This window comes from Hippoglossus stenolepis, chromosome 3 (genome assembly GCF_022539355.2).
Source record: "Hippoglossus stenolepis isolate QCI-W04-F060 chromosome 3, HSTE1.2, whole genome shotgun sequence".
Lineage (NCBI taxonomy): Eukaryota > Metazoa > Chordata > Actinopteri > Pleuronectiformes > Pleuronectidae > Hippoglossus > Hippoglossus stenolepis.
Genome location: NC_061485.1, coordinates 5,537,234 through 5,559,430, shown reverse-complemented (window position 1 = coordinate 5,559,430; position 22,197 = coordinate 5,537,234). Strand labels below are relative to the sequence as shown.

The window sequence follows — 22,197 nt, the reverse complement described above, 5'->3', positions numbered from 1 at the left end:
ACTGAAGGAGCTGCCCAGTGTAATCAAATGAACTCAAACTAATTTTCAATATCAAGTATTGTCATATCACAGGAAGTCTGATTGAAGCCTGTATTCAGATTTTCAGTGTTGAACTAATACCACAGGTTGTACTATAAAATCTACTGTGTGCAGCATTTTCCATTAAATGTACTTGTTTGTATGATAACAAATATTTAATAAAAATAAGACAGAATTTTTTTTGCATAACCAAGAAGCAGCAGTTTATTGAATAACAATATATATGATGAGAGTAACAGTAAATACTGGAGTCTATGAATATAAGTAAGAGGCTCAGCTGACAACATCCAGGAACACACAAACAATAATTGAAATCCTCCTTCACATTTATCAAGTGATTCCGTCAGTTTGTTTTCCTGTTCAGAGTCTCAGGATCAATGTCAGACACTCGCATGTGACGAGCTGCTGTGGTCAAATCACTGCCTCAGTGTTGTAAAGTGTTCCGGATCTAAACAGAAGATGATGTGGGAATAGGAACAAAAATAAAATTTAACACTTTTCTTTAGGTCTTGTATCTGTAGTTCTTTACATCTTTAAAAACAGTCTGAATAAAAGGTGTTATCATATAATTATTATTATCATCATTTGTTCATCATGAGACAAAAAAGCAAAGACGTCTCTTCTGAACATTTGAAAATACTTAACATATTTAAAATGCCTTTTCAATACATCCCACACTCCTGTAACCTAGCTTTGAACGCCTCAACTTTAAATCTCTGGATGTAAATCCTGTGTTGAGAAATAATAATTTACATATAGTATATCACAGTTTCATGTCATATCATCACCAATAACTCCTTCTCTTGCACGTAAATATGTGTGAATCAAAGCTGGTTTAGTAAACTCGGAGCTAACGGTGCCAAATAAAAAACACCTTCATGACAGCATCACTGAAGTCAAACTCAGTGAAACCAGGTGACCCAAAGAAATCAGATTAGGACAAAAAGAGTTTGTGATCCAGGCCTCTGACAATTTCTCAGTCAACACACAGAAGCAACTTGTTGAGCGACAGAGGTCGACTGATTTACAACAGAGTGAAAACAACAACAAGAGGTTGTCGCTCAACTCTCTGAGCAACGTCTCTCGACAGCAACTACAGGAGCATCAACAGAGCAACAGCTACAAACAGACTTCAAGTCAAGACAGGAAGATTGTGCGTGTTTGTGTACGGGAAGAAAAAAGCTGGTCCGTTCCCAGAATTCCCTGGGAACCATTATAATTGCCGCTATCATCTTTGTCAGCAGCTAGGAAGTGGAACTAGTAGTGGGAGGAGTCTAGTGCTGGGTCCACTTGATGCTCTTCAGGTCGATGCCTTCCTGAACCATCTCCCACAGCGGACTGACATAAAGACAGACACAAAGTTAATGGGTGTTTCACATAATAATATTAGCATTTAAAAAAAATGTTAACTTGACAGATTTACAGACACGTACTGTATGTATAGGTTAATGAGTCGGTTCCAAAGTACCATGCTCATCATTTCTATCAGTAATAATAACATTATGTTCACTAAACACAAGATCACATCACTTGGGAGAATTGTAGAAAAAAATACTAAAATAAGAGAAACCCTGGAATCCAGGTGAACTCACCTCATCTCTCGGAGTCTGCTGACCTGTTGGATACATTTCTCTGCCGTGTAGTCGACTTCTTCCTCTGTGGTGAACCTGCCAATACCAAACCTGACACACAAGCACAGGTTCACATTAATCTACGTGAGATTAGGATGAAAAAAGGAAATAAAAGGACTTCTTCTTGTGTGTGAGTCTTTAATGTGACATACGATCTTAACAAATGTACTTTGGTTTTGACGGCTTCTTTTTACAACAAATTAACTTAAACTTCTTTAGAATCTTGACGATCAGCAGGATCATAATTTATACCCTGGACCTAAAGACATTTTATTTCACTGAGATGACAAATAAAGTTGATTCAAATCAGATTAAGTTATTTTCAAGATTTTAGTCTGGATATTATCATACTTATTATCAGGATTATGATCCATTATTACGATCTGATTCCAGCGAGGATGACCAGTGTTTATACCTGATGGAAGAATGAGCCAAGTCTTCATCTGCTCCGATTGCTCTGAGGACATATGAGGGCTCCAGGGACGCTGACGTACATGCACTGTCCATTGAGACAAACACAAATATTAATTCATCTTGAAAGAATAAACTTATATTTTCATAAAATTCGCTCCTGTTCATTTAGAGCGACTCTGACCTGCCAGATGATAGAGCGATATCCTTCAGTGCCATCAACAGACTCTCTCCCTCCACGTAGGCAAAGGACAGGTTGACACAGCCTGAAACAAACACACGCACAGATAAGTTCATCTGTCTCATAAAACCGAAACCTCGAACATTAAGTCAGACAAGACAAAGGTTTAGTTGAAATTGAAGCAAGACTGTGGTGTGTGTGTACCAGGGTAGCGTTGGACTGAATCTCCGTTCATTGTAACGTCAGGTGTCGCAGCCTGGATCTTCTGGACCAGGCGATTAGCCAACATGGACACTCTGTGATGATCATACTAAACACACACACACATACACACGCTTAAGGATATTTGGGTACATTTGCTGTGTTTGTGTGTTTGACTGTGTTTGTTTTACCTCCATCTCCTGCTGGGCGATGCTGCAGGCAGCTCCCAGCCCGACAGCCAGTGGGGTGGGGACAGTACCGGAGCGCAGCCCCCTCTCCTGCCCGCCCCCGTTCTGCAGCGGCTCCATACGCACCCGAGGCCGGCGACGCACATACAAAGCCCCCACACCTGTACACACAAACACTGTCTCAATCTAACTTACAGGTATGGGTGGATCTGCACAACCCACAACCCAATAACTGCTAATGCTTGGGCTAACCTTTGGGTCCGTAGATCTTGTGACCACTGATGGACAGCAAGTCAATCTTCCAGTCGGTGACATCCATGGGAATCTTTCCGACAGCCTGAGCAGCATCGGTGTGAAGGAAGACTCCTTTAGAGCGACAAATCTGACCTGAGAACAGGAAGAGGAAAATTCAATGAGTCCACAGTTTTGATCAGAGTAACATATCGTAAACATGGTGAAGGCTCCACATGGTCACAGGGATATGATTTATTGAGACAAATTGAAATGGGGAGTAAATAACATGTACGTGTTGTCATAGTTACCAATTTCCTTGATAGGCTGCTGGACTCCAATCTCGTTGTTGACAGTCATCACTGACACCAGACATGTGTCAGGACGAATGGTGGCCTCAAGCAGCTGAAAACATGCACACACTTATTTTTAAATACACATATTTACTTCTGTATGTTTAAAAAAATGCCCAGTACATTTTCTGTTGTATATGTTGACTCTTGTGTAGGTTCTGTGTGTAAATTCTGTGTGTGTACCTCCAGGTCCAGCAGTCCATTCTGCTTGACTGGCAGGTAAGAGATGCTGAATCCTTCTGATTCCAGAACTCGACACGAGTCCAGGACACATTTGTGTTCTGTCTGTGTGGTGATCACGTGACGCTTCTTGGCCTGGTAGAACCTGGCCACACCCTGCATGGGACAAAGAGGTGTGGTCATTAATTACCTCATAAAACTGGTTCCAACTCTGTTCCAGAACTGTTCTTACAGTGTTCTTCTGATCTTAATGCATTCTCATAGCGTTCTTGTTTGGTTCTCACTGCATTTTAATTTGAATTCGCAGGGTGTTCAGGCATTTTTATATCATTCTGTTCAGTTCTTAAATTGTTATAAATGCACTCGCTTTTGTTTTTGTTCTGTTCTTATTGTAATAGTTCTCACTGCATCCTCGTTCTGTTCTTTTTCATTCTCATACTTTGAGAGACACCTGTGTCCTTACTGTTCTCAATCCATTTCCACGTATTCTAAGTGGGTTATGAATATGTTCTCACTGTGTTCTCATATAGTTTTTAACATCAATGTTGAGTATTATCAATTCTCTGTTTTCTTACCTGTTCTCAAGCTGTTCCCACTGTTCCTGTTCTGTTCTCAGGGCATTTCATTTGTCCTCATTGCATTCTTAATTTGTTCTCATTTTTAACGAGTCCTACTTCAGTTCTTGTTCTCATGCTGTTCATAAGGTGTTTTCATTTTACTCTCAATCTGTATTTGCAGCTACATTCTCTGTCTCTTCTTCCTGATTCTCATTTGTTAGTGTTCTCAGTGTGATCAGACTGCGTTCTCCTCCGCTCTTGATCTGTTCTCATTGATAATCAAAACAAAGGGAGGAGGGGATAGTGGTGAGAGGAGGGGAAGGACAAGGTGATGAAGAAGAGAACAAGGAAGTGATGAAGAGGAGCAGAGTGAGACCTTGATCGCCATGTTGTTGGACTCTGTGGCTCCACTGGTGAAGATAATCTCTCTGGGATCAGCACCAATCAGGTCAGCTACCTGCTGCTCAGAGAGAGAGAGAGAGAGAGAGAGAGAGAGAGAGAGAGAGAGAGAGAGAGAACACAGTTATTGTCGCTCTATCAAACTAAGTCTTCATGGAATGAAGAACATGATTGAAATCAAATGTTCTTTACAACATTTACAAAATAGAAATGATTGTCTGTCTACCTTCCTGGCAACCTCCATGGCGCTCTCGCTCTCCCAGCCGTAGGCATGTGTCCTGGAATGAGGGTTACCGTAGTAATTCACCTGGTAGGGCAACATGGCGTCCAACACCCGGGGGTCCTGCACACACACACATTAGTGAGTTCAGGACTAAATAACTCTTCCACTGAATCTAACATTTACTACATCTATGACAACATAATTGTTACCATAGGTGTGGTGGCCTGAAAATCCATGTAGAGGGGGCGGAGCTCATCTTTCTCCAGTTCATGTTTCTTGATGAGCTCTGCAGCACAACAACAGGCAGAAGGTCAACATGAGTTTAATCAGATCGAATCTGAAACAATGAGTGAGACTTCTGTGACGGGGGGGTGGGGGGGGTCTGTCAAGTACTGAAACCAACCACTACACAATGTTGGAATAAAGAATAAACCTCAATCAATATTGATTTGTGGGAACATATCGTCTGTGAACGACTCACATGTTGATTGAAGTGTTTTGTTCCTCATGGCTCTCTAGTCTGTGGTGCAGCTTAAATATATTGATCGATACCAACAGACATTTATATTATATTTTTTAATCCCACAATAATCCACAGTGGTCAGGGCCCATCTCTAAAACCTGCATAAACCCAAATAATCGCTAAGATATTCAGGGAAATCACATAAAACAATGCATAACATAACTAAATAAAAATTAAAAATGTAATTAAGGCTATAAATATTTGAAATTCAAAACAGAGCTGGTGCCATTTAATATAATAAAACACGTTTGCTTGATAATCTACTTGAACTATTGATGAATTATCAAACTTAATTTCCAGTCAGATATCTCGTTCTGTGTTTTATTGTTTAAAGTGAGTTCGTAGTATTTTCTTATCGGTCACGTGTCTTTTATCTAACGCTTCACTCCTCGGTTTGTTTGCTGTGACGGTTTCTCGTGTCCTCGCTAAACTGCGTCACTTTGGGATTAGCTTCATGCTAACCGCTGCCGCTGCCCGGAGCCTTGGACACGGGTTAGTTTGAGGTTACCTTTCTGCAGGGAGCTAGCGGCTCTGCCCTCTGAGCCCAGCCGCAGAGGGAACCAGGTGGCCGGCCTGAGCAGCCGGGAGGAGACGGTCCTGCCCGGGGAAAGCATCTTCAAAGGCGGGCTGGTTTCACTTGGAAGACCCGCTGACCTCCGGAGACAACAACGAGCGGACCGCAGCCGAGAGTGAACCGGGGTGAAACAGTCGAAGCGGCCGGTTGCAGAGGAGGAGAAACCGAGGAGACAATTAACGAGTAAAACCAGAGAGAACAACGTGGGTGAAGTTTGATGTAGTTTGAGAAGCTGCTCAGTCACATCCAGGTCAAAGTGAAGGTGGAGGACAACACGCACTTCCGACCTGGACCTTCACAATAATGCACTGTCAACAAAAACAGTAAAACGACAGGATGCTCAACCAGAATAAATGTGGTTAAATATATATTTTTATATTTTTAACACTACCTATCCTGCATGATTGTTATGGAGACAGGGTATTTGGAGATATTTGGCTTTTTAAATTGACTTTGTTGTCCACGGTTCACGTTTTACTTATTTTATTTGTCATTAGTTCATATCTGATGCTTGTTGTTTTGTTTGTGATTGTTTTATTTTAGTGTATGGCTGTTTTCCATAGTAATTACTCTCATTTTGTATTTCCTGTTGTTATATTTTTTTTTTAAGCCACATTAAAACATTAATTTTTTGGATTCCCGGAACATGTTATCATCCATACGGCAGCTTGACGCATCGCTGGGTCGGTGCAGTATTTTAGTTGCACAAGCACCGGAAACAGGCTTTGTGACGTCTACCGGACACCCTGCGCTCTCATTGGTCAGTCTGAGTGTTTTGTAACTACCGGGGGCGGGGCTAATGTTGTTCTCTGTCCTCTGATTGGCTACAAATGGGAGTTTATGAAACGTGGGTTCAGCTCCTCTGGTGTTATTCTCAGTTCCAAAGATCATTTTCTCACATTATCTGGAACATTGTTTTTTGAAATTTAAAGTTCTACGACTTATTCCCACACATTATATCAACACGTTCTACCTTTCTGTAATCCTTTAGATGTTTTCTAACCACACCAGCAGAAAGAATGGAGATATATTATTGTTCTTTGTGCCAAAAAAGAACATTCTGCCTGAATTTGATTATCTGGGACAGGTCACTTTAATGTTGGACACTATTATTAGGATTTAAGACTAAATCACCTCGGTTTATGCGTGTCAGGCTCTATATTACCAATTTTTAAAAAAGCATGATGAAAAAATTACTAAGAAAAAGTATATTATTCATAAAGTTATATTTTTGTGTGTGTTCTTTTTGCTCATCATTTATAAACAGTATCCACAGTTTGTATCTCTGTGGCTTTTAGATTGAATTAAACAACATGGTTTGTGATTGTTGTGGCCATATCTTCACCCAGCAGGGGGCAGTAACATGCGCGGAGGCGTCACAACTACCCAAAAAACAAAAGGAGAAGAAGAAGAGCACCGTCGGTTTGTGGCAGCCATGCTCCGTAGTTAGCAACTTAGTTTATTTCCTGTATAAAACATTGATTTGAGTCCGTGACGAGAGACATGAGCGTCTCCTCAGCAGCGGCGGATCTCACGCTGAGGTCAGATCTGCACTTTGTGTCCGGAGTTTGTTTCTGCACGGAAACTGAGAGCGTTAGCCGAGGCTAGCATCACAAGCTAACCTGTCAGTGGACTGCTGTCAGTACGTCAGACACAGCTGCTCTGTGCTTCTCTGCGCCTCCGGTAATAACTTGCGTTGTTATGGCGAAACCTTCGTCAATGTGATGATCACGTTGCTTCATTGCGTTTCATCGCGACTGTTTTCACGTAACCAGCGAGTGACGTTTAGAAACTGTTTCGCACTCAACGACATCACGCGTCTCTGAATAAACTAGTTCATGTTACGTAGTTAACTAAACTTCTAGCCTAGTTCATTATATCAGGTCGCTTCACTTTACTTCGGTTCAAAACGGTGAAGTTTACCAAAAATAAAGGAGATATACAAAATATGTATTCATCTATCATGACTTAAAAGTTGTATTACACTTCATCTCAACAGTAACAGTCTACCCTTTGCTGTAATGCATGTTATAAATACTCGAGCACTTTATGTTGTGTGTTATGTTTATATTGAAAAACCCAGTCCTTTTCTCTCCTTCCTGCTCTCTGTCTGGATGACATCACAGGAAACCACAATATTTGGTTCTATTTAAAAAGCCAAGGATACGCAAAACTATCTACCATGGCTTTTACAGGTTGAGCACAGGTTGAGGAGTAAATACAACTTTCTCTCTGCAAAAGGAAAACGAGTTGATGAATACCACAGAGCCATAATGATCAACTGGTGTTGAAAGTTATGATGTGTCAGCTAACATCTCAGTCCACTTTACAGGGCACACCATGCTCCTAGACCCCAAAGCGGCTGAAGATTGATGCGTTTGACCACGAAGCTGCCGTCACCGCTGCTGCCATGGGAACGACGACGAGCGAGCCATGTATCTACGACAAACTGTCCGAGAGCATAGACATCCTCCGCCAGTCGGGCTACCGCTACGGCATGTCGGAGAGGGAGATCGAGAGGTTCATCAAGCAGGTCCTGGAGACCAACGAGCCCAGGAGAGAGCCCCCGCAGTTCCCCATCCTGAGAGCCACCATCAAGGTCAGGCAATGCAAATATTACACTGCACAGAAACTCAATTATTCACCTAAGACCCGTAGAGCACTTATCATGTCAATGTCTGTTAACTGTGAGGATTTTCTCAGCTTGTTATTGTTTTTAATAGATTTCTCTTTTAGTTTTTTAAGTGTTTGTCGGACAGGAGTAACATTTTATGACTGAGGCTTTGGTACAAAGTTTTTCCCTCAGTCGGCAGCACGGCAGCAATAAAACGGCACAGAAATTTCACATTAAATGTCTGAAGCTTTACTTCTTTCGGCGAAAGCAGAAAACTGAAGCTTTATATTCGGCCCAAATTTTTCCTAGAAAGCAATCGAATCAGATCAAGCTGCGAGATGAATTTATTTCTAGAAAATACAAATTATACACTTGTTCTAAAACAAATCATTTATTTGTCAGAGTATACAGACATTTAAGGTTTACTCACACTTGTCTCTGCTATGAGGAAGGACACGTCTCTCTGTGTTGCTAATGTCCCTGTTGTCTTTGCAGTTTGTGGTGGCAGTGGGCCTCCTGCTGGTGGTGGTGCTGGCCTTCACCTACCCTCAGACTTCCCCCCAGCTTGGTCTGGTCAACCTGGGCTGCTACAACTGGTCGTCGCCCCTCAGCCACGTTCGCCTGTTGTCTCTGCCCATCGCCAAGAAGTACAACCTGCAAGGTCTGAACACCATCACTCAATATTTCTGTTTCCAATAGCTCTCACAAACGCACACATAAAACCACACTTACATTTTTTTCACTGAGAATGTCGCTTGTATCGAATGAAAAGTTTTATGTTTTTTTTTAGTCAAACACAGATTGTTGATTTCTGACACATTAAATGGTTGAACAACCACAAAAAGTGGGAAAGATGACCAACCACAGCAGACTGGGCATTTTGGGCTCAAGAGCTAAAATTTAGCATTCACCACAATGGGTGAAAAGAGGCACTGTAGCATGGGATAGGAAAAATATTGAATATTTTTAACATGAAAGCATGTTAACCCATCAAAGTTAACCCTCAAATTACCTGTAAATGGCGCAAATATGGTCAATTTAAGACTTAAGTAGTTTGATTGGAGTAAATGTGTGGTTTGTGCAGGTTTCCATGAATGGTGGAGCGCCGGCTCGCTCAGGCACAGTCTGGTGAACTGTTCGGGCTGTGCAGAGATCTCCTCTGTGCTGGAGGTCCCAGAAAGCCTTAGAGGGACGGTGAATCTGCGACGGGGGCCACAGCTCGTCCTGCTGAAGGTCAGAGATCAACACAGCCGCAGTTAGCCATCTGAAAGGCCAACCCCCCCCCCCCACGTCACACCCATGGCGGCAAACTTTGTGAACAGCAACTTTACAGAATACAAAATAAATTTATCTCAGGTTTTTTTAAATGTGAATGATTAACAGCTTCAAGTTGGTTCGGATGAGACAAAAAAACATAACATAACAGTGCAGGATGTTTGGAAACATGTTTGTCATTACTTTTTAAATCTGTTTGCACTCTTACCACATAACGTCATATGAAAAGTGTTGTGTGATCATGTCCCCCCCTATTCAACCAAACCCTCTTGTTCGTGCCGGTCCCTGCAGGGTGGGGAGTCTCTCAGCGTCCAGCGGCAGCAGCTGGAGGAGCTCTACTTGGCCCATTCAGGGTCCATGTCCATTCTGCTGGAGGAGGACGACGGCCTGCAGAACCACAACTTCGGCCTCCCTCAGGGACCCGCCAACTTCACCCTGCTCTGGTGCACAATTGTGTTAAATTATGAGAGAAAACTTCACATAATTTGGATTCATGTGTAATATTTCGTTCAGTTTGATAATCTGTTGCCCACAGTGGTATGTAATGATTGACGGTGTGTGTTGTGTTGTCTCTGCAGGAGGTTCAGCTCTGGAACCAGGGAGAAGGTGTTGAGGTGGCTCTTCCCCAAGGCGGAGCTCTGTCCCCTGCTGGACAGTGCGGGGACCATCCTGCAGCGGTGCCTGGTCACCCACAGCACAAACTCCCAGAGCAAGGTGAGTCCAGCTGAGTCCAGACGTCCCCACAATGAGAGACACAAGGACTAAATAGACCTAAATAGGGTCTTATCGTTACTCACAGGAAAACTACAACAATAATAACTATCCGTAGTAAAGTTGATGTGTCCTTTCAAAATAAAATGACAAAATAACAACCAGTCTCTGAGACAAATGAAACACATATCGGTGTCATGATGTTTGATATTACAGACACAACAGGATGTCAGACATACATCACTGCCCTACACATTTCCAGTTTCTACACAGGTTTCTATCTAAGAGCAGACTGTGATTGATTAATGCTGCTTTCTGTTCATTTGTGGACATGAAATATTAAATAATTGCTTTTGATAAATTGCCTCGTGCACACAAATATTAGTTTTCTTCCATGACAGCTGCGGCTGCTGCTGCTTGATTTACTTCCACTCTAAAATATTTAATTTGCTGTATTTCTACAGAAGTCTGTGCAGTATGCATATGTGCAGTTGTTAGGTAGCAGACTGTGGGACGTCAGTGGTGGTCTACAGCACTCGATCATCATTCAGTGTTTGTTGTGGGTTATCTGCTGCCTGTGTTACAGGGCGTCAGGGTGCTGGGCTGGCTGGTGGTGGGTGAGGGGCTGCCCACAGTTCGAGTTCTGCCTGTTCATCGCTGTCAGAAACACTGCAGCTCCTTCAACCTGTGGCTCACACCTGGAGACATGGGTAACGTCTGCTGCTTCTGTTTCTATCCACAAACACATCAAACATGTGGACATGGGAAAGAAATAACTACTTAATACTACAAATCACATCAGGCTACAAATACATTTAGTCTCTATCACAATAAATTCATTATTTAATCAGAGCCCCTGAATTTATACAATATAGTTTTTATCTTGTTCTCACAAATTATCAGCATTTTCTGTGCATTATTATTTGAGAAATTATTAAGTAAATTACTAATTCAGCCTGATGAGGATTTTTATACAACTGATAAGGACTTGTATACATTTGAAATGTGTTTTTTAAAAGGTGCTTTGTAGAAATGATTGTTTTTTATCTTGTACACACACATTATTATGTAGGAAGTTAATAGTGGATTATCACACTAGACTGATGAGAGGTTTTACAATTCATCAACTCACTTACAAGACCGTGCAATAAATAATTTGATACATAAATTGACTTTCCAGATATCAGATATCTGTCCTATCACTATCCACCTGTTAATCTAAAGGCATCAACAACTACTCAAATCCAACCAAACTAACCATAATAATGAGATAATGAAAACAACAAATATTAATACAAAGTAGCAACCAAATAAATGAAAGAAATATTTACTGAATATTGCAAATAAAATCAGTCATCAGCGGCCTGTGATCGTCTGGGCACGACAATGTACAACACTGATATTAATATTAGTGCATGAAACATTTACAGTCATTCATCTGCTCATACGACAAAACTCCAGATTCCGTCATGAGACTTTCAGCTCAAACCACAAACCTTATCAAATGCACCACTTCAAAGTCAAGCAAGTATTTCCCACAGAATCACAACTGCTTCTTTCAGGCTGCGAACAGTTCAACATGTCCACATGACAAACAGGAGAGAAATGATGGGAAAGATCATAGGTGAACTAAAGCGAAGCATCTGATCTGCGAACAAAGCAGCTTTTCTAAAACTCTCCCGCGTAGAGTTTGAGGTGTGTTATCTGCAGGAACTGTTTCATGTGGCTGCTGAAGCTGCCTGGTCTGACAGTTGTTCCCTTTGACCTTTGACCTGTGCAGTGTACGCTGACCCTCGTTACTGGCAGATGGAGCTTTTCCCCGGCCGAGGCCAGAACATCATCTGTGACGGATCGACCTTTTAACTTCCGGGCGGAGCGCAGCGAAGGAGGACAGAGTTGAGGACCGGGAACACGCAGATCAGCTGTGAATGTTTAAGACTTCCTGCAGAGGCGTTTCGGAGCGCGTCGGCCTCTGTGCGGCCCCGTCCACTGATGCCTTATAACCCTCCTGTCTTTTACCCATCTAGTAAACCTGGGGGAACTCCTCAGAGAACTGGAGACCACCGCACACATGACTTCATTTAGGAAAAACTGCAGTTCCTACTTGTTTAAAGAGTGGAGGTCGGACGTTTCATCCATGTGAACAACACGTTAGTGAACTCTCTGCATTAGCAGCTCTGATGTCCTGCATGTGCTTTTGCCATAGCTTCAAGCAGAACTCAAGATAATAGGTGTTTCTCTTTTTCAGAAGGTAGTGGATCACCTTTTAAATCCCCACGCACATCACTGATCCGTCTGATCTGCTGTCGTGTCCATTTACAACCGTTTCCAGTTTAAAAAATCCTCATCAATCACAGCGTTGTAATGTGATTGAGAAAGTGGATGTCATCTTTTTGTCTGTTAAGCTCTGCACCCGAACAGGTTGTTGGAAATAACAATGTCGACTGGACGGATACGAAATAACCACTTCTCCCAAACAGAGAATATCACGAACACCATGTCAGACTCAAGAAACATGTTCAGTTTGAGGGTCAATGCAGCTGTTGTTATGTTTCCATCGTGTATTTCCTAATTGAATTTATTCAGGAAGTTTAGAACCACATGGAGCTCAGTAAGAACCCACAGCTCACTTTTTGTCCCTGGCCTCTAATAACTTAATTAAATTAGTCCGAGCATCATGTTCATTCACTCTGAACTTTCTGGGAATTGATTGATTTTGGCATCAGGAATTTCTAATGACATCTTAAAACAGAGCTGGATTCGACCAAGTCCTGCTGCAATGAAAAGAATCCCCTGAAGCTCGAACAGTTTTTCCACAGGACTCGACCTGCAAACAAAATGTTAGTATTTCTACTTTCTAAACCATGAAAGTTTTATATTTGTAATTATTATTACTGTGCCACCTCACCTTCTGCTCTTTAACTGGTTCCTCGTGTTAAAAGGGCCAGTTCACCCAGCTGAGTCTTCTCTACTGGTTTCCAGAACACTCCGAACTTGATCACACACAAAAGTATTTTCCACAGAGAAATCAGTAATTAAGCTCCTATTTTAGTTGTTAAATTTAGAGCTTTAATTATTAGTCAATTTATTAATTATCCATTAAAAGGACAAATGTGTCTACAATAGAACTACAACATTCAGACTCAAATAATATCACTGGAGGAGTTTTGTTCTGTTATGTGGGTGAACTGAACCTTTAACAACAACTTACAGCTCAAACTCACAACACATCACAAACCCAGACATATTTTATAGTTTATTTTCCTCCCACATGTTGTTTATCTGCTTAAGATGTTTTTAATTTGGAGATTTTATGGACAAAGCTGCTTATCTAATTTCAGTGTAATTATTTATTGTCATGATTGTATATATGTTGAAGCCATTAACTATAATTAATAATGTGTTGTAATATTATTATACTTGTGATTATCAGGACAGAGGTTAACAGGTCATCTCCAGCAGACTCTGAGAAAACAATAATCCATGAAGAAGCAGAAGAAATATTTTGTGCATGATCAGGGTTTTTTCACGGTGTCGACAGGAGTCTATGATAAAATCAGTTTGCCAAAGTAAAAGCCTGTCAAATCTGAATTTCTGTGTTTTAGAGACGCACGCCCTCGTTTTGTTCAGGTTTCCAAACGCCACTTCTGAGAACAAATCAGGGGTGAATCTCTAAAATTGTTCGCTTTGCATAGAAATGTCATAGTTTTATGAGAAAATTAAAAGTCGCTGTATTTGCTTCCATCTGTGTGAGATTTTTTGAAGTGTGTTAGAAAATGTGGTTTTACTGAACAGACAATGCAATGAAAACATAACCTCCGTGAAAAAAAGAAAGCCATCAACTCACTTTCTGTCTTTAAGTGAATTTACATAATATCAAACGATCTCGTTAACATTGGAACAGGTTCAAGGTGTATTGAAGATAAACAACCATGTTAAACAGATCGAATTTAAAGTAGTAATCAGTTCAGCTTTTGACTGAAAGACTAAGTCAATTACACAGAGCTACATTTGCATGAAAAAAATACAGAAATGTACTTATCAAACGTTACATGTATTTTTTTTATATATTTGTTTTAATATTGCATTATATTAGTGAAACTTGAATACAAATACTTTAAAAAATTATTGATTAATGAAAAACAGTTAAATTATCATAGAAATGTGTAATTATTCTACAGGTTAGCACTAACGCACGTTAATTAAGCTTCTGATTCCCCAGCAGGTAAAATGTTAAGTTATTGTCAGTGATACGTCCCCGACTTCAATAAAAGAGCTGTAAATATTAAAACCCTCCTCAGAACAAGGCATTAAAATCACAGACGTTAGAAAATCATTAAGCTGCTGTAAGCTGAACATGGTGGACTGGAAACAATACATAGTGTTTCCCCCCCCCTGACAGTTTATATAACCATTGGCTCACATTTAAAATACAAAAAGAAATATACAAAATTCCACCGCTTGGTATCTCTATGATAGATACAGGCAGAGGGAGGAGAGAGGGTATGTTTGGGTGAACTGACCCTTTAAGTGCCAGCACAGCTTTTAGAAACTCTCTAGAAGAAACTGTTAAACATGATTAGAACAAGCGGTTTTTCTTCAGACGTCCTTTTGTGGGTCACGTTCCTCCTGCCAGCAGCGGAGAAGACTCGGAGGCTTCACGTTTGTGGGGATGTGAATCCGCGAAGCTTCCATGTGGAGAGTCGTACAGGTGGCTGCTCTGCAAATCTACCTCCGCTCGCAAGTTTATTTTCTACATTAACAGAAAAAAAAGAAAATGTTTGTCAGTAGTCTCTCAACCCAGATCTTTAATCGAAAAGGACGATTTTTAATCAATCTCGTTCTCTTGGTGTCACACAGCTGGACGAGAGATTGACGCCACTCTTATATGTATAATATGAAGCTGGGCGTGGTTAGCCTAGCTTAGCATAAAGTCTTGAAGCAGTAAAGCTGGATTCATCCAATGTTCAAAAATACAGATAACAGCATCTTTTAACACATAAATCTTTATTTAATCTGTACTAAAACAGAAATTAACTAAAAATATGTTTGTGCAATGAGATCCTGTCTGGAGCCCTCGTGGTAATTCTACCAGCCGAGAAATAGTCCGCAACATAACCCCCCATAAAACACAACTTGACGTTTTTTGTAAATTTTTTGGATGGATTCAACAAACAAGCAGTGAATTTAACAAAAAAAAAAAGCAAGAAGATGAGACTAAATACCTGGAAATCTCTGATGTAGGTGAAGAAGAAGCTGATGAAGGAGAAAGCCAGAGACCATTCAGACACGGTGCTGATGATGTGAGTCGTGTAACCCTGGAATAAATGAAAACCATAAATTTAAATGTTGTGTATCCATCTTAAGTAGTGAAAGCTGAATTTAAAATGTTTGGTTTAATGCTTCTTCTGATTTAAATCCTAACTTAAATGTTAACATTTCTCTAAGCAAAAGTGTAACTCAAGTACAATTACTGAAAGTCAGAGATTAGACAGGACAAGTTAAGGTAAGTTAAGATAAGTTAAGACAAGTTATGATAAATCCCACTAAATAGATAGTAAAATATCTATACAAGCATAAACACAGGGAAATATAAAAATATTACAAATACTAAATATCTAATATAAACATTATATAAACAGTGTAAGTGATTGCACATATAAGATAATGACATTTCCCAGATACTGAAATTGCAGTTAAATTCAGTTACACCTGAGTGGAGTTGTATTGCAGTTACAGACTTTGATGCATCTGGTCTAATGTGGTCACATTGGCACCACAATATTGAAAATTAACAACACAACACACACACAAGCACACAGACACACATAGGACTACTGACCTTCTCTCCAGGAGTCCAGTGCAGTTTGTGAGGTAAGTCCACTCCTGGTAAACTGCTGTACAAGATGACTGATGATACAAACACTGACAAACTGTTAAAGATCACAACTCATTGTTCCCATCGCAGCTGTAATCAAACAGAGAAGATCTGAGAGGATTGTGTCTCTGTTCACTACAACTGTGCTCTTACTGACTCACTGTGTTAAAGGATACTGGAGATGATGCTGCCCAGGGTCCAGACTCCGATGCTGAGGCGGATCAGGTAGATGCTCCTGCTGTGGACGTGAGGTTGCATCTTGAGCGACAGCAGCGTCTGAACCAGGATGTAGAGAGCCCCGACCCCGAAGGTGAGCACCGCACCCAACAGGTGCATGGAGAACAGCGTGGTCTTCTGCTCCGACACACACACACACACAGTTACACATTTACTGCCGGCCCTGCACAGCTGTGAACTGATCCAGGATCAGCGGCACTCACCTGGAAGTTGGCGACAACGCACATCCCGAGGGAGCTGATCCAGCCGAGCAGCATGCCGAAGCGGTTCAGTCTGTGCAGCGTGAGCTTCTCCTCACCTGTCAGAGCCTCCACCTGTTTGTAACGCACGTAGACCGTGGCCATACCTGCAAACACATCAGTTTAAATACATTTTAAAAAAATATATATACTCATTGATCGGTGCTGATAAATAATATGGACAAGACAAGGGAATATATATTTGTTACCTAAAAAGGCCGACACATCCAGCATGATGCCGAACACACACCTCTCTGGTGCCATCGTTCCCGTGTCGCTGCAACACACAACAAACGGACAAAGACGTTTGACTCATTGAGTTAAACAGAGAAAAAAGAGAAGCCAAAACAAAAGATCTGAAACTTTTCCAAACTAAATGTCTTCTAAGGCCCTGTAGGGGGAAACCAATATTTTGTATGTCTTTTCATCACCCAGAGATATAACAGAGGTGACGTGTGTGTGTGTCCAGACTCACACCTGATGTACGGCACAAGAGGATCCACATGTCTCAGCACCACCGATGTGATATACGCAAAGACGAAGGACGCCGACGTCCAGACGACCAGAGCGGTGGGCAGGAAACACAGACCCTGCTGGAACCACCACATTGCCTCTCCACCGAGTGTGTGTGTGTGTGTGTGTGTGTGTGTGTGTGTGTGTGTGTGTGTGTGTGTGTGTGTTGGTTCACTCCGCCCTGTACACAACACACAAAGAGTGATATACACACTGACACACACATATACAGTACACTGCTGTGATCAACATCTGAGCTGCAGCTTCATTCTCTCCTACAGAACATGAATGAAAAAGACAATTATTTTCATTCATTTATTATTCTTTATCTTATTTTTTATAATTTGCATGTATGTGTATGTTTGTGTTACATTGGATAATATATAACATAACAATTATACAAAGTAAAAATGCTAAAAAACAAAAGGCTGGATTTAGATTTCAGTTTATCAGTCAGATAAGTCAGAAGAATCATCAGATGTATAGATAATTAAAATCGATGTTGGCTACAGCAGTTCTCCTGTGAAGGGATAATACTGCCCGACTGCAGTTTTCTATAGGTTTATTATATGACAAAGAAAGAAAAGTCTTCTGCAAATCTCTAATATATTTATAAATAATTAAACTACATCGATCAAAATGATATCGAACAAATCTTGGACCCTGAGCAGGAGTCGAAGGTTTAACCAGTTGTTCATCTAACAAACAAAACATCTGGAAACACCTCCCTGGACATTTTTCTCCATTTTAGGCAAATCTAGAAAAAATGTGTTGGTACAATTTTGGGAATATGTAAATATGAGGGTTAGGGAATAAAACATTTTAATACCTAAATTATTGGATGTATTCAGAGTAAGAATCTGACAAATATAAATTGTATTGATTTGGAGTGTGATCATGTGACTTCCTGGAGACACAACACTGATCTTCAACTCCCTTTGTAACAGAGTCATCAAAGGACACAGATCATCCCTGTGATCTCAGTGCGGAAGTGAAAGTGAATGTAACAACTGTCCTCCCTGATCACAAACCAAACTCCATTTAAAAATCAAGTCAATTTAACGCGTTTGACCAAATCTGAGCGACATATATCATAAAGTATCATGTTAACTTGCTCAGAAGATAACAAACACTACAGGACGCACGCATCGGCTGACACTGAACACACGTCTGACAAAACATACAGTAGCATTAAGCTAAGTGGTTAGCAGTCACTACGCAAAAGAACAGCCGATAGCTGGATAACGTCAGCGAGCTACAGCAGCGTTGTAAATAACGTTGTTCACACTTTAAGCGCAAACCTGCTGCTCGACTGAAGAAGGTTAAAATGCAGCGGTCACGTGGACACAAGCATAACGAAACTCACGTTACTCGGTAACGAACATGATTCTCCTGCGACGACGCCAGTCACCGGACTGTAAACCAGGAGCTGGAGCCGCGAGAGTAAAAGTTAGACACCGTCCAGATGCTGAGAGTTTCCAGTTTGACACGTGAAGTTTAACAAGTTCACAGACTCGATGTTATTTAGGGTCTCGGTGACAGGAGGGCAGGGATCTTCTGCCCTGGATTAGGACTCACAGGCAAATCTACGGTGGCCGAGAGAGCCCAACGCGCCGCGAATTAAGAGAAGACACGCAAATAGAAAAAAGACAAGAACAGGTTAAGAAAAAACAACATCATCGATTTGATGACACGTGCGCTGCAAAGAAGTCTCACCACGTGCAAACACAGAAACCTTGTCATTCCTTGTCTGCTGTTAGCTCTAAGGCTTTAAGCAAAGCCACACATCATTGAATATATTTTTGAAAATGGTTCCTTAATTGTTCATGAATATTGTTGCATACGTTTTTTTAAAGCCTTCTGACATGATCCTGGATCAGATAATACAGTTTATCAATATTAAATCGATATATTAAAGTCACAACACATGCAGATACAGAAACACACATATGCAAATATGTGACTTTTTGCAGCGCATGTGTCGTAATATTGATCAAGATGTTGGATCTGTTTTCTTATTTTGCAGTGTGTTTCCGTCTCTCGGCCACCGTACCTTCTATTGTTCCCTGTTCTCTCCCCAAACTCCAAAATCACACATCAAAATGATGAAATCACTTCACTGCTGTCACTTGTCTCTGCTGTGAACCTCCCATCATCAGTTCTTCCCCAGCATGCTGCTGTTCCCAGAGGCCTGCTACAGTCTCCCCCTTGTGGTTGTTCTGAGTTGGTGGTCGAGAACATACAAACACAGATTTGCGTCATTGCTTTCGAAAATATTTTAGCAACAATTTACAAACTGGACAGACGAAGAATCTTCATCTACGTTTGTATGAAACGTTCTTGGGTCAGTTTTCTATTAAATATCGGAAAATATTTATTGAACAGTTTCCTCTGAGACTTAAAAATGCTCTGCTCTTTATCGACTCTTATTCATACTGTAAATATGACAGTTCAGTTGTTTCCACTGTGTCAAATAGTGTAAATTGTTCTTTTACCTGCACCAAGGAGGAGATGTTTTCACCTGTTTGTTGGTTTGTTTGCAAGATTAAAGAAAACAAGAGTAATGATTTCCAGCAAAGTCGGTGGAAGGATGTTTATTGTGCATTAAAGCAGAGACAAGTAGAAACAACAGAACTTTTCTTTTACTTTTTGTTACATCTGGTTCGTCCCAGAGGAAATGATCCATGTGTTTGACTCATAGACGGAATATAAAGGCTTTGACTGGGATGTTCTGCTGTTATACAACAGTGCCACCTGTGGGTCAAAAAGTAGAATAGCAACCACTGCACTGCACCTGATGCAGAAATGAAAAAGTCCCATTTTTAAGTCCAGAGTTTTGATCTTTTGTGTCAAAGACAAAACTCTGATTTTAAACTCAAAATTATTTAAATGTGTTTCACTTTGTGTCGAACTAAATCAATTTGTGATGTGAATCCAGGAACTTTAAGCTCATAAACAATCAGATACACAGAATGTGGTTCTACACACATGGAGATATACTGAGAAAGGTGAGAATAATAAAGGCAAACTTAAAAACACTATATGTGAGTGTTTATACAGTGTTTATATATTCTGCCTGGTGTTATGTCATTTCAATAAACTGATTCTTCATGTGAATAAAGCATGAGTGTGTCTGCAGACACTGAGTCAAAGGACAGAGCAGCAGCAGCTCCACTGATGAAGCTGTGTCACATCCACAGGAACACACAGGGAGGATGGTGGACTGGACACTGTGTGACAGCTGATCTCAGAGCCGTGCACCTCCTCTGATTCCTCTGGAGCTCCGTCTCCTCTCTGCCTCCAAGCAACAAGGCCCAGTCAGAGCCGCTCTACACACAAGCTGCTGCTGCTTCAGCCTCTGGACAATGATCCAGCCTCCATCTGTTGAGAGAAGAAGACATCAGTGTTTACAGATGCAGCACATCCAGTAGAAAGAGCTGCAGGGTGAGGCTGTCAGCTGTGGTCCAGCTTCATTTCCTGTTCACATGAAAACAACAACAACTATCGTCTTCACATCAGCTCAATCAAATGATCACAAGCAGCTTGTGGCTCGTCTGATTGGCCGACTGTTCTCTCTCTGTCCAATCCGGACATCTGTCCTCATTGTCCTCTCACAGCTTCACTGAGGAAACACTGAGTCCTGAACTACGAAGCCACTTCAACATGTCCAGGAGATCTTTCTGAGATCAAGCTCAACTTAACCTGACAAACACAGTCAGGCTAAGTGGTCACATGACGCTGGTTATCAACTCGTTAAGTTAACTCAGGTTTTCCTCAACAAGATCTGAGCCTGTGCACATAAAAGGGGCGGGGTTTACTGCGGATGAGCAATCACAGACATGGACAGTTTAACTGACAGCAGAGCCTCATATTTCACAACGAGGATCAAACTGTTCTATAATAAAAATCAGAGGAGAACAAACCTACTCTGAGGACACACACTGTCTCACTGACTCTGAGGACACACACTGTCTCACTGACTCACACACTGTCTCACTGTCTCTGAGGACACACACTGTCTCACTGACTCTGAGGACACACTGTGGTGGAAACCTCTGACATCACTACTCAATAAAAACACATGGACCTATCTTCAGGAAGCTGACTGAGTGCATCTGGTGTTTTGGTGACAGGATGAGTCTGGAGAGATTGAGATGTTCTGGGTGAGTTAGAGATCAACTGAACCAACCAGACGTTGATTTAAACTTCCCTTATCCTTCCCTTTAAGGAGAGTGTGCACCACACAACAGTGTAGAGTCACTGTGGTCAGTGGGCGGAGCTTTTATACGGGTTGATCTCCAACTTAACCTGCTCCAGCGCTAGTTAGCCGTTTATCCTTACCAGTTACCATGGTGATTTACCCTGATAAGAAGTGAACGAGCTTCGTAGGATTGAAAAAACTAAACCTGAAGTTAACCTGATAACCACAAATCCTGCTTCTTAGCACCGACCCTGGATCTGTACTGTGATACTGACTGTGTTTAGTAAAATACTGATGAAAGCAGCGTGGACTGACTCCAACCATCTACTGACCTCACAGTCTCCAGTCGACAGGTTGGACTCTGCTGTAGATCAAGCAGCTCCTTCACTCCTGAGTCCTGCAGGTTGTTGTTACTCAGATCCAGTTCTCTCAGATGAGAGGTCTTTGACCTCAGAGCTGAAGCCAGAGAAGAACAGCTGGTCTCTGACAGTTTGCAGTCCTCCAACCTGAATAACAGTTACAACTTAACTGTAAATCAAACTGAGTTCATGTGTGAAAATAACAAACAAATATTCACGTCACACAGACTCATAACATGGAAGATGAATATGAAATCAGACATGTTGGACTAAAAACCAGTCCTGATTCAGTAAAAATAGATTATTTGGACCCGGTCTCTGTCCTGAAGATCAGTTTAGGAAAACCAGAACTAAACTCAGATGTGTTTTAACAGCTGAATATTTAAAATGTCACAAATTAATTAATGAATGGATTCAAGTTATGTATGAAGAGGAATTATGTTAAATTAGAATTAAATGAGATAAATTGTGTATGAATG

At 41.1% G+C, this 22,197-nt stretch overlaps 3 protein-coding genes across 4 annotated transcripts; 1 reads left to right on the top strand and 2 right to left on the bottom strand.

Moving 5' to 3' along the window:
* Positions 1-214: 214 nt before the first annotated feature.
* nfs1 (NFS1 cysteine desulfurase) lies at positions 215-5,979 on the bottom strand. Its single transcript, XM_035152758.2, has 13 exons — positions 5,626-5,979; positions 4,804-4,880; positions 4,598-4,714; positions 4,349-4,432; positions 3,419-3,571; positions 3,194-3,287; positions 2,904-3,038; positions 2,655-2,812; positions 2,467-2,572; positions 2,266-2,347; positions 2,086-2,169; positions 1,632-1,721; positions 215-1,377 (listed from the first exon to the last, which is right to left on the bottom strand). Exons 1-13 carry the CDS (start codon positions 5,729-5,731, stop codon positions 1,314-1,316), a joined length of 1,350 nt encoding a protein of 449 aa, XP_035008649.1. The 5' UTR covers positions 5,732-5,979; the 3' UTR covers positions 215-1,313.
* Positions 5,980-7,069: 1,090 nt separating this feature from the next.
* On the top strand, positions 7,070-14,035 carry c3h6orf89 (chromosome 3 C6orf89 homolog). 2 transcript variants are annotated; one of them, XM_035151966.2, is made up of 8 exons: positions 7,070-7,374; positions 8,024-8,290; positions 8,801-8,966; positions 9,390-9,538; positions 9,872-10,023; positions 10,159-10,294; positions 10,878-11,001; positions 12,072-14,035. In XM_035151966.2, exons 2-8 carry the CDS (start codon positions 8,102-8,104, stop codon positions 12,152-12,154), a joined length of 999 nt encoding a protein of 332 aa, XP_035007857.1. In that variant the 5' UTR covers positions 7,070-7,374; positions 8,024-8,101; the 3' UTR covers positions 12,155-14,035. The 2 variants fall into 2 exon arrangements, with proteins under 2 accessions (XP_035007857.1, XP_035007858.1); XM_035151967.2 differs by having other exon boundaries at positions 7,071-7,232.
* A 99-nt stretch (positions 14,036-14,134) lies between these two features.
* On the bottom strand, positions 14,135-18,769 carry dram2b (DNA-damage regulated autophagy modulator 2b). Its single transcript, XM_035151968.2, has 8 exons — positions 18,525-18,769; positions 17,123-17,339; positions 16,855-16,922; positions 16,610-16,752; positions 16,346-16,523; positions 16,134-16,216; positions 15,517-15,609; positions 14,135-15,044 (listed from the first exon to the last, which is right to left on the bottom strand). The coding sequence occupies exons 2-8, from the start codon at positions 17,251-17,253 to the stop codon at positions 14,910-14,912; spliced, it is 831 nt and encodes a 276-aa protein (XP_035007859.1). The 5' UTR covers positions 17,254-17,339; positions 18,525-18,769; the 3' UTR covers positions 14,135-14,909.
* Positions 18,770-22,197: the final 3,428 nt, after the last annotated feature.

What these genes read in the sequence shown, in the direction of transcription:
- nfs1 (XM_035152758.2), bottom strand. Translation starts at nt 5,731, where the DNA reads ATGCTTTCCCCGGGCAGGACCGTCTCCTCCCGGCTGCTCAGGCCGGCC. An exon ending in ATCGCTCTATCATCTGGCAG is followed by an intron (nt 2,170 to 2,265) that starts GTCAGAGTCGCT and finishes CTCAATGGACAG; the next exon opens with TGCATGTACGTCAGCGTCCC. An exon ending in AGCAGACTCCGAGAGATGAG is followed by an intron (nt 1,378 to 1,631) that starts GTGAGTTCACCT and finishes TCTTTATGTCAG; the next exon opens with TCCGCTGTGGGAGATGGTTC.
- dram2b (XM_035151968.2), bottom strand. Translation starts at nt 17,253, where the DNA reads ATGTGGTGGTTCCAGCAGGGTCTGTGTTTCCTGCCCACCGCTCTGGTC. An exon ending in CCTCTTGTGCCGTACATCAG is followed by an intron (nt 16,923 to 17,122) that starts GTGTGAGTCTGG and finishes TGTGTGTTGCAG; the next exon opens with CGACACGGGAACGATGGCAC. An exon ending in ACTGGACTCCTGGAGAGAAG is followed by an intron (nt 15,610 to 16,133) that starts GTCAGTAGTCCT and finishes CATTTATTCCAG; the next exon opens with GGTTACACGACTCACATCAT.
- c3h6orf89 (XM_035151966.2), top strand. Translation starts at nt 8,102, where the DNA reads ATGGGAACGACGACGAGCGAGCCATGTATCTACGACAAACTGTCCGAG. An exon ending in GCACAAACTCCCAGAGCAAG is followed by an intron (nt 10,295 to 10,877) that starts GTGAGTCCAGCT and finishes CCTGTGTTACAG; the next exon opens with GGCGTCAGGGTGCTGGGCTG. An exon ending in GCTCACACCTGGAGACATGG is followed by an intron (nt 11,002 to 12,071) that starts GTAACGTCTGCT and finishes TGACCTGTGCAG; the next exon opens with TGTACGCTGACCCTCGTTAC.